Source organism: Pteropus vampyrus, unplaced genomic scaffold, assembly GCF_000151845.1.
Source record: "Pteropus vampyrus isolate Shadow unplaced genomic scaffold, Pvam_2.0 Scaffold5, whole genome shotgun sequence".
Lineage (NCBI taxonomy): Eukaryota > Metazoa > Chordata > Mammalia > Chiroptera > Pteropodidae > Pteropus > Pteropus vampyrus.
The window spans coordinates 4,791,687-4,803,627 of NW_011888786.1; the positions used below are offsets into that span (position 1 = coordinate 4,791,687).

The following is an 11,941-nucleotide window of genomic DNA, read 5'->3' on the forward strand; positions in this document are numbered from 1 at the left end:
ACAGTACCTGTTTTAAAACACTCCTGCAAATATTGAATATTATTAATGCTTTCGGTTTTGTCATGTGACGGATGGAACATTATTTTCCATGTCTATTAATTGGCAATTCCGATTACTAGAGCATTTGAGTATATTTTATTTGTTTATTGAGCATTTGTGTTGTTTAATCTATGAGCCTGATCATATCTTTTCCCATTTTCTATTGGATACTCTGTCTTTTTCTTATAAATATCTTTATGCATGTATTACTTGACTCAAAGTTTGAAGATCTTTTCACAAAAGAATTATTCCTTGTATCTTATATATGTTGCAAATATTTCCTATCCTGTTCCTTATATGTGATTTTCTATATTATGAATATATTTTAGATAGTCAAAAATTTGTCACTCCTTTTCATTATGGTTTCTAAGTTTTATATAGTGGTTTTGAAAGCTTTCTCTGTCCCATATTTATAAAAAAAAAAGAGAGAGAGCTCTTCTGTATTTTCTTTTACTACGTTTGTTTTATTTTTGCATTTAACTCTTTGATCTAGAATTTATTTTATGTATATGATGTGAGGTAGCAACTAACTTTTTGTTTTCCGAAATAAATCCCCACTTGTACCCAAACTGTTTATTGACTAGAACATCTTGGCTGCACTGATTTAAAATGCTTATTATAAACTGAAGTTTCATACATGCATGGGAATTTTTCTGAACTTTCTGAATTATAGGAAATTTAATTTTGCATTTTCTTGCTCTTAGCTCTTTACATGGAAATGACATTTCTGTTGTGCCTGAAGGTGCTTTCAATGACCTTTCTGCGTTGTCACACCTGTGAGTACCTAGTTCACGTTGTGGGTTTAGTGTCGAACTATCCTCGGCCAGTGGGTTTGAAACATATCGTCCTCTGCTGCCCTCTTAAGATGTGATTGGTTCTATCTTTAAAAATAAGGTCAAGATTTTTAATATAGATATGGTGGTCTCTACAGTATAGCCTGAATTTATTCTTCTGGCCATTCCTTCCCGTTAGTTGAATTTTCTTTGCTTAGCTAAAAGTCTCTTCTTACAAATGTGGTTTCCCTGACTTCCTAGTAGTCTACACCTTATCTCTCGATGTTCTCTGATTCCAGAATTGGCTCTGCCCAAATCCAGCTTTTCTAAGTCACATCCCAAGTACCACCTCTTCCATGAAGCCTTTCTTGATTTGCTCAAGCTGGATTCATTTATTTAGCAGATTTACTCAGCATCGACTATGGCACCATGCAAAAGTAGATTAGACAGGGTTCAAGACTTTATAGTGTGGTAGAGGGAAACAGTCAAACTCTCATCCTGAGTGAAATGTTTTTCTTTCGTATTCTCTCTCTCGTGTAGCCTGTTTGTATCTCCAAATTGCCTGGAAGTACAATAAAACAATTTAAAAATATGTGATAAATTGGGTCCAAAAATCTCAGTTGGGTCAAATTCCATTATTACATGATTCGTAGTTCTATTATTAAGACCATGGCAGAGCTAGAAGGAAGTTCAGGGAACAATCCTAGAACCCAGAGCCTTCTTACATCAGGCTGACTTTGGTGTCACCTGGTGGCAGTTATCTGCTTTGGCTTAAATTCAATGTCAGTTGGCTCTCAGTTTTCCCAAGGAGCTTGCCTTCCATATTCGCTCTTGGCTTTGCCCTCCCCTTTAAAACACACCAAACCCCAAGAAGATAAGACATTTAGAAAATTGGGAAAGGGGGATGGGCAGAGAATAGCAGCTAATAGTCAATCGTGCTGTATCTGAATTTGCCTTATGGGGGCTGTGTGATCAATGCAGGATTTCGCACATCTGACTGGTGCTTACAGTTAATATTCCTTCTACTAAACTGTTAGGTTCCAGGAGGCGAGACCTCCATCTTTTCATATTTGAGCCCCAGCACCTACCTCAAAGTCAATGTCAGGGCCAGTCCTCTAAAAACTCCAGGGATGTCATTTGCCTGAGATACACTGTTAATTAAACCAGAAGTTCAGGGCTGCAAGACTGGTACTATCTGGCAGAGACTGCAGCATAAAGAAGGATGTGGCCATCCATCCGCTAGTGTTTGTTAGGGCGATGAGTCACAAAAGGCTGCATGGGAAAGATGTTGCTTGAACTAAATAGAACTCCCTTTATCTGACCAATCCCACTAACAGTGAAAGTAATTTGAATCTTCTTTGTCATGTATCCCATTTGGCCATGTATTCCATTTATGCATTTGTCTTTTACTCCTCAGGTTATAAAAAGCCCTACCCTATTCACATTTTCCACTGTGCCCCCTGACATAATAAGGACCAAGTAAATGTCAGTAAAAATGAGATCAAATTACTCAAAGACATAATTTTGCTCATTTTTAATTTAGAAGAAGGGTTAGAATCTGGCATATATGTGGGAATAAAATTTCCTACACTCCAATTCTTGGTTAGAGTTGGGCATTAAAACTACTACAATATAAAGTATTACTGTTTTATAAACCTATTTGGGGGGTTTTCTAATAGACGAGTAAGACTGGTATTGCCTTAACTATAGACCTAAAAACATTACTAATCTGACGTTAATTATAAATTAGAATTAATCAGTTTTTAAATACCACTTTATGTATTCCTTGTGCTCAGATTTGGCAGTTTTACGAACCCATTGGCTAACTTCTTTGACCTCAGTTTCTTAATCTGTAAAATGGGTTAATAATATTGCCCTCAGAGGGTTGCTCTTTTGCATAAAATGAGGTAATTCATGTAAATAAATGGTTCTTGCATATTGTAATGATGTAATAAGTGTTAACTATTATCTTGAGTACTTTTCCTATTGCTACTACTGCTTGTGTGAATAGGAACCAAAGTTCTAAAATGAAAGACTTTGTAAAGGGACAGACATCCAGTGACAGTCTAAATCAGCTCAGCGAGCTAACCGTGTGCATCTTTATTACCTCGCGCACTTTCTTAGCTTTGCCCTTTGTACTTACTGGATCTTTTCACTCTGAAACATTCTTCTCAGCCTATCTTCTCCCACTATCTAAATGCTTAGAGATTTTTAGCCACCAGTCCCCGCTCTTTTCACAGCCATCTTGTAAATTCTTCTAGGAGAGCACTTCTAAGTGAAATCCATTCGCACACATGAGTATACGTTAATCTCCTTTGTAGAGGAGTCTTCCTGTGTAGCAGTTAAAAATAACCTGGTTTTCATGTCTGGGTCCCCAGAATCTGCCGTAGTGATTGACTTCCCATTAAATAGTTGGTGAATGAAGGGAAGTATTAATCTGCACTGAGAGTGTGCTTACATCCAATATAAACCTGTCCCTGGAAATATAAGACGACCTTTTTAATTCCGATAAGTGTGTGAACACTAGGAACAACTCACTTAATCTCAGTTGCACTAATTCAGGAAAATGGATAATCCCAATGTCTCTATTTTCTCTGAAATTGTTTTCACTAATAAATCCATAGAGATTTTCTACTGAGCATTGTTTGGAGTTATGTTCCCTTAGGAAATAACCATAATCTCATACGTGTGTGTGTCTGTATGTGTGTGTGTGTCCACGATGTGCTTTTTGGTGGTGTTTTCCAGAGCAATTGGAGCCAACCCTCTCTACTGCGACTGTAACATGCAGTGGTTATCCGACTGGGTGAAGTCAGAATATAAAGAACCGGGAATCGCTCGTTGTGCTGGTCCCGGAGAAATGGCAGATAAACTGTTACTCACAACTCCCTCCAAAAAATTTACATGTCAAGGTAAGGTTTTTAATTTTTCATATTTCTGTCAATAACAATTCACTGTATTAATTTCAAAAGAAAAATAATAATAATTTGCCACTGGACCTCAAAGGTATAGACGAAAAGCACCAGTAACTAATCGCTGTTTCCACCTGTGCTTGGACGAGACAGGGCACTTAGTTACCTGAGTCATGAATTACTCAGGAGCCCAAGTAATGAAGTAGGCTGTTCAAATAAATTGCAGAAATAGTCTACTGGAAATGACTAAGTTTTCTTGAAAACGCATGAAGAATAGAGTACACGATTTCTGGAAATTCTTCTTATAGCCTCTAACAAGTGAAATATTTTGCTTTTGCTTCATCTGAACATGTGCCCTGCTCCTAGGGCTGCCAGGGCCCTGTGGCTTCCTGCTGCCAGGTAAGGAGACATGAGCCCTCCCGCGTGTCGGGCCAAACCTTCCGACCTGCCTCGTGTGCTGCCATCTTCCTGTGTTAGCGTGGCTCTTTCTTCTTTGTTTGTTTCCTCTTTTCCCCTTCTTCGTTTTTTTGTACTTGTGAATTCAAAATAGTGTCTTAGAAACGAATATTTTCTTCTCTTATTACAAGTGCAATATATGCCTAACATAGAAAAGGTAAAGTATAGGAAAATAGAAACCATAAGAAACATTTTATTTCTGCAAGAACTAAAATGATTATCATTAATCACAATACCTAGAGATGAACGCTATTAAATTTGTTTTGTCTGTCTATCCACAGTTACTAATCAAATGTATGAATTTAAGTTAATTACCAAAAGTGAGATAGAAGGTTTCTGTTATTCTTAATTTGTAGATTTTCAAGAGGGCCATTCATGTTTATGAAACATATTTTATGAACAAAACTAAATCCTAGGTAGCATGGAGCATAGACAAGTTTATGCTATGGTCTTGCCTTCCAAGGCTTGCAAACCTAGCTGAAAACGTAAGCTTGCAACATTTGGACATTTACGTAGGAAGAACGCATTTAAGGAGGTAATGTCGTGAAATGGAACCATGGCCTGAGTGCTGAAGCCCAGCCCATTTTAGCCTGGGCTAAATGCCAGCTTTACTTTTCAATAGTTATGTAACTTTAGTTTAATAGTTTAGCCAGTCTGTGCCTCAGTTTCCTCATACCTAAGCAGCGACAATGATAGACAATAATACCTAAAAGGGTTTTGTTGGATGAGCTTTATATGTGGAATCCAAAAAAAAAAAAGTTGATTTTCTAGAAACAAAGAACAGAAAGGTAGTTACCAGTGAATTTTAAATGTTATTTAAATTTAAATGTAAACAGAACAGTTGCTACAACAGGGCCTGGGATAAAGGGAAAATGGGGAGCTGTAGGTTAAAGGGTTCAAGCTTTCAGTTACAAGAAAAAGCTCTGAGGACGGCATGTACAGCATGGTGGCTTAAGTTAATACGGTATCGTGTCCTTGAAATTTGCTAAGAGTAGATCTTGAACGTTTTCATGATACCCAGAAGTTAGCTGTGTGAGAGGACAGATGTGTTGATCTTGGCAATCATGCCACAATATATATATATCTCAAATCATCGCTTAAAATTTATACCGTTGTATTTGTCAACTATTCCTCAATAAAGTTGGAAAAGAAGATTAGTTGAATGTATATATGTAAAACATGTTACCTTACACACTGGAGCACTCACTCTAGGTCAACTATTAATTTTATTATTATAACTTTTCGAAACCCAACAAAAATGATGTGGGATTCTCTACGATTTATTGGTTAAAGAAAGAATTTTCAAAAACCGTATTCTCTCCAAACATTTTGAACCTGGCATCTAATGCTTTTTTCCATAACTATAAATGGTAGCAAAATGTCATTTGTGGTGCATTGTAAAGTTTGACATTTTAGAACAAAACTCTTCCATTATTTTTAAAAATGTATTTGGTGGAATCTAAATAGAACAGCTAATTTTAAAAGAGACAAAAACAAGATTCCCTTTAATATTTTACACTGTCCTTTTTCCTTGAACTTCCGTTTTTCTCCTTAAATTTCTATTTCCAGTACCTCAGAGAAACGTATCGTTCTTTGTTACAAAAAATGTTTATATCATTTGAATTTTTAAAATTTCCTGCCGTCAAAAATCTTTGTGTTTTAAAATTTTTCTTTGAATTGAATCAGTTTCATTAATTCTCAAATATTGATTGGGACACCATTGCTAGTGAACAGCATAATTATTTATCCACATTTTAGCATTTTTACTAAAAATTGAAAGTAGAATTTTATTGGAAATGCCTCTCTGGGATAATGTGCATTGATTGCAAGAGGCTTTGCAAATAACCAGTATTTTAAAGTGTTCTTTTATGACCTAAGATGTTTCCTTGGAGCGGTGCCCCACGGTGAATGTCTGGTGGTAGACTGAGAGGAACACCATTCTTTGTAAAGTCATGTGATTGTCAAAAGGAAGGAGAAACTGGCCAAAAAGTTTAGTCCTAAGCATGGTAGTAGGCAGGATGGTTTTAGAGAGATTGTATGGAGAATTTGAGAAACCGCAAATTGATTCTATTACACGTCTTTGTGCCCAAGAATGCACTCACTCCATTTTGAAAAATGCTAGTGATTATCTTTATTTCTGAAAGGTCAGAGTTCTCTGGAGTTTTTAAAAAATATTTTATGATAACGCAAATTTGAGAAAAGCTACATACTTATATTCCATTCTTAGGGCATCCTAGTTCGCATTAATTTATTAAATGTTCCCAGAATCCAAACGCGTGCATGCATACGCGCACACTTATATACGTAAATGTCTTTTTAACTCAAGATTTGTCGGAGTCAGTCCTGCCCTATAGAACTTTCTGCAGTAACGGTGACTGCTCGGTATCTGCAGTCTCCACTATGGGAGCCACTAGCTACGTGTTGTTGTTGAGCACTTAAAACTTGTCAAATGCAACTGGGGAACTGAATTTTAAATTTTATGTAAATTTAAATGTAAGTAGAACAGTCGCCACCAGGGCTCAGAGGAATCACGTGGAGGTCGGACGGCGGTGAAAGGTCCAGTGATGTAGATGCGTCTACGCCAGCTGTTTGGACAAGCGGGCAGGTGTGAAGACAGTGCTGCAGGTGGGCAGAAGCGCAGACACAGAGGGCGCTGGAGGGAAGGGCAGGACTGTGCCAGGAAGTGGGTGTGCTGACACTTGCTAATTGACAGATGGTGGCAGGCCCTAGATCTCTCAGCTCAGTAGTGGCAGTTTAGCTTCATATTCTCTGAGTTACCAAAGCAACAGATTACATCTATTTCAAGGTGTACCCTAAACCGGATAGTAAGCCGCATGGGCGTAAGCCAGCGGGCAAGCAGTATAGACATTCGGAACTCAACAAATGTAATGTAGTTGCATTTAGCAGACTTTAGGATTTAGGACTCAGTTTCTCTATACCTTAGTATAATTTTAGAGTGATGGCAAGTATTGAAACTCATAATGACTCAGCATTTGTCAAATTATTGTGAGATTTCATTATCTTAAGACTCTGCTAGTTTAAGATTTATAACAATTCAGACTGCATCTCTACCAATATTACTACTGCTACTATTACTACTACTAATAGCAATAATATAAAAATAATAATAATGATAACATAATAAAAAGAACAACTAATTTGTATTGAGCAGTTTGCATTGTGTTGAGAATTTTACAGATACTTATCTCTCTTAATTTCTGCATCATTCTTATAGTAGGCACTATTATTTCTCCCCTTGAGAGATGAAATACTGTAATTTAGGGAAATTAAGTAATTAATTCAAAATCTCTCAGCTGCCAAGTGAAGGAGCCAGAAGTAGAACTCTGACTCTCTGACCATAGAGCTTGCCTCTCAAGTTTACTTTCTAATTTTCAATAAAAATATTCTCAAAACAAATTATCAATATAAATGATTGTCACCCTACTATTAAAACATACTTAGGAAATGAAAGTCGTGAACCTCTCTCACACACTTTGCTAGAAATATTTACTTATGATAAATGGCTTGGTATAAAGCAAGTTATCCTAATCTATTAATTAAAATAATTCAGTCCATGAAATCTGAGTACTGTGTTTCAGAGCTTACATACCTTATGAGCTTAAAAGCAGTAAAATGAAGCTTCTTTAAATATTTTATAATTTGAGTTTTTTACATTTTAATGTAGCTTTTCCCATAGTCATGCCAGTTTAATGTATTTTATTTTATTTTATGTGTTTTATTTTTGAAATTACATATTCACAAATCTTAGGATTTATATACTCCTAAAATCTGTAAATATGTAATTTCAAATGACAGCAGGAAGATGAATATTATTTATTTGAAGACATGTTTACATAGCTATATTTAAATATACTTTAAAGGTTTTCTCTGCTACGAAAGGCTGTGCTATTACTTCGAGTAATTAATTCTTTCAAAACGATTTTCACTCTACAGTTTTTAAAAGTATTTTTTTTATAGTATAATCTCATAGTTTCAGTGGACAACAGAAATAAATGAACTAGATAAAATAGATTATCAGAGCATATTTAATTAACACCCAGATTAGAACATTCTTGAGTGGGAAGCAGGTATTAGTGACTGGTCTTTATAAGCCACATGTCCCATCCTCGTCTTTTAATATCAGATGAAATGAGAATGATTAAGCATTCCACAGTGAAGCAGAGATTTTTGCCCCATCCAGGTTTTCATTGAGAAAGTCAGCATGGAATGCAGAATAGTGCTAATTTCTAATGTCGTTCTCAGTTCGAGAAGATTTAGCTATTCAAACAACTAACTTTCTCATGTTTAAATTGACAGACATTTATTCAACACTTAAATATGCTAAGGAAAGAGCCCTCTAATGGAAATGAACTATATATTCCTTCTTTCATTCAACAAGTATTACGTGACTTCCTGTTAAGCACCAGGCACAGTTCCAAAGTGCTAAGAACATAACAATAAACAAGGCATAAAAAGCACAACCCTGTCATAATAGTGCTGAGAATCTACTGATAGATAGGTTTGAGTAGATAATTCTGAATCAGTATGGAGGTTTAGTGATTGAAAAAAAGAGATATATGATATTAATAATATTCACACCAAATTATGGAATTGCAACTGAAACCCCCAGGTCTGTCAGGCCATCAGAAGATTCTTATAGTGAGTCAAGTGAGTAACTGAGAAGGGAGCACAGAAAAGGAGGAGATGCCCCAATGGGCATGTGTCTGGAGAGGCAGAGATATGGTCTCCAGGTACTCAGTTACTTCTCTTGGAAAGGCCAGCTGAAAGGGTCAGAGGCCTCTTTTAGATATCCCAAGATGTTCACCAGTTTACCATCACACGGTCGATCTCTTCCTCTAATTTAATGTTAAAAATCTTCTGGATTCTGCAGTCTCTGAGGAAAATTCCACAGCTTTCAGCAATATTTCAACATTGTTATATTGTCATTTGTCTCAGCAAGATCAACATCCTCCTTTTGGGGGCAGTTCTTAACAAGCGTGAGGCCTTTTGTTTTATGTCAAATTTATTAGTTGGCATTATCTTTAGTCATTAATTAAAGTATGAAGGCAATTAGATAATTTAGCTCAAATTAGAAATAATGAAAAATTCACTAGTTAGATAAGCTTCGAAGTAGTATTTGGAACATTTTTTTTTCTACATTTTCAGATTTAGTATCACTATCACGTAGTTATAACTTTGAAATAACCTTAGCTTTTGAGAATTATGATTTGCCCACTGGCTAGAGCAAATATTCAAATTTGTATATAGTTACTTTCCAAAACACCATCTTTAAAAAACAAATGAGGGTAATTTTTTATTATACTTCTTAAATCTTAAAACACTTAAATTTTTGCTGACATTTATTTTAATAAGTCATGAGAACCAATGATTAATATTCTGTTCTTAAATATTTTACATCCATATTTCTCTGATTCGATAATTCCATAAACTAATTGTTGCTATTTTCTATTTAAATGTGACTCAAGAAATTCATTTTACTGGCCTGAGGTCACGTGTGTATATAGAAAGTGGCCAAGCCAGGTGATCCCAGAGGTGTACCATCCAGCCTTAGTGGTTTTGTTTAACCATTTATATAATGCAGATTTATACCCTCAGTCACCTGGTGATCATTTCCATCCCTCTAGTGAAATCATAGGGATACCAGCATCTTCCATCTTGCCAATTTCAATGGCTTCTCTTCTCCCTTTTCATCTTAAATAGTGGTGCCCACTGTTCCTTCTCGTACATTCTGTTTGCCTCTTTCTTCATCCCTGTGTTGACACTTCTTACTGACTCTTTAATATTGATATATGTGGTATCCTCTCCATATTAAATGCATTGCTTTCAACTCCATGGCTTCAGATATCTAGCCATGACTTCTCTTATGAACTTCAGATTTATATTTTCACTCACTTAGTGAATTCTTCCTTCTTGACGGCTTGCAGAAACTTAAAACACATTTTTTCAAAACATTCATTTCCGTTACCCACATCCTCTTACGACTACGTTCCATACTTGATACAAATGTGTCTCTACTACTGAACTACTGAAGTTGTTCTAGAAACTCGAGCATTTCATGGCTTTGAACTCTCAAAACTTAGCCTGGAGTCTGTAGTAGATCCTCAGTAAGTATTTGATAAATGAATGTAACAATGATGGAATGTTAAAATATGTGACTGATATTCATGCTTAAGAAATGTAATAACGTCATATTAAGTGGACTGCATAATCTTTGATTTTAAATAAAAATCCCCTCTTAATTATGCCCAACCTCAAATATCTCCTACACTTTTTTCTGAGTTGTCTTTGGTGTACCTCTGACTTTTTACAAGAGCAGTGCTAGAAGATTTTGTTATTTGACTTGTGTTTCCAAGGGATGCCAGAAAGAAGGCAGACTCTGGGGTAGAGTTAGAAATTTGTGTCTGGAGCTTTTAGTCATAAATCAAAGTGAGAAACAATTCTCAATGGGTGGCAATGTTGGTGTCAGGTGCATAGCTAGTGATTTGAGTCAAGTAAGCAAGTCTGTCTACAAGCTTTAACGGATTTGAGGTCCGGCGGTTCTTCCATTAAAGATTAAAGTAACTGACAAAGACAAATTGTTAACCAAACTTTCTTCTCAGTTCCCCCTTTGAATTATTAAGCTAAACACACCTCCAGTGCAGATAGCTGATGCTCGAAGGCTCTCTCAAATCAAGACCAAATCTTAAATCAGTCTAGTTAGTCTGCACTGGCCTTTTTCATTTTAGTGGCAGTAATGAAAACCTATAGTGCTAGTGCTAGATTTATCTTCTCCTCCGTGACACACATCTTATGAGGACCAATATTTTGGCAATCATTTAACATTTCTTGGAACCAGTCAGCTTTGGGAAGGAGGAAAGATCGAAGATCGGCAAAGTTGTATCAGCAAGCAGGCTGTAGTTCCTTACCAAGTAGCTATGCAAGAGGAAAAGAGACTCTCTCCTCGTCAGTGGCGTACAGTTATTTCTGGTGGTTTCCATACCATATTTAAAAATCAAAGTTGCACTCCTTAAAAGTGTAAAACCATTAACTCTGGGTGGGTATCGTTACCCACTGGGTAATTATCTTTTGGTGTAACCACTTCTGTTCCCCCAAGGTTTTGATAATAACAGTCCCTACAGCTTCCCCAAATGTCAGCGATTCCTGGCATAGACAGAAGGTACTTAGTGAACCTGCGATGAATGAATAAATGGCAAGCTCTAATGTGCCTTTGTCTGTGTTAAATTTGAGTAAATTTGGGTGTTTCTCCTTTTAGGTGAATCAGTTATATCCCCCCAACTTCCACCCAACACCTTAGCTTCTTTGGAAGTCGAGGAAAGAGTGTCCAAATTCACTGTGGCTTCTGTGCTTGTTCTCACTGTATGACATATTCAACATCCATTAGTATCTCATTTAATACTGAAAACAACCCATTGAGATGGCTGCTATTATTCTCCTAACTCCACACACTTAAGTTACAAATCTAGGTTACTAACTTGGGGTGATGGACTTCAGATTTTCTCTCTGAGATTGCTATGCATTGTGCTCATTCCCATTTCTGAACATCTTCTCTTCATCTGGGACTGACCAAGTGTGAAAATCCTACAAGTGCCGGTTTGCTTCTAGAGAGCTGTGCTATCTCTTATACCATTTCATTATGACTCTATTTTTAGCATGTCCATTTAACTCTGATACCATTACTTTATTATAGAAACAGAGGTATTATATAATTCCCTTTGAATAAGAACTTTGCAGGAAGGGATCTCA

At 36.3% G+C, this 11,941-nt stretch overlaps 1 protein-coding gene across 1 annotated transcript in view; it reads left to right on the plus strand.

Moving 5' to 3' along the window:
• SLIT2 (slit guidance ligand 2) overlaps positions 1 to 11,941 on the plus strand; it is a 344,129-nt gene that overhangs the window by 278,572 nt on the left and 53,616 nt on the right. The window contains exons 23-24 of the mRNA XM_023533952.1: positions 744 to 815; positions 3,558 to 3,721. Of these exons, the coding sequence (XP_023389720.1) occupies positions 744 to 815; positions 3,558 to 3,721 (236 nt within the window). The remainder of the gene's footprint in view (positions 1 to 743; positions 816 to 3,557; positions 3,722 to 11,941) is intronic.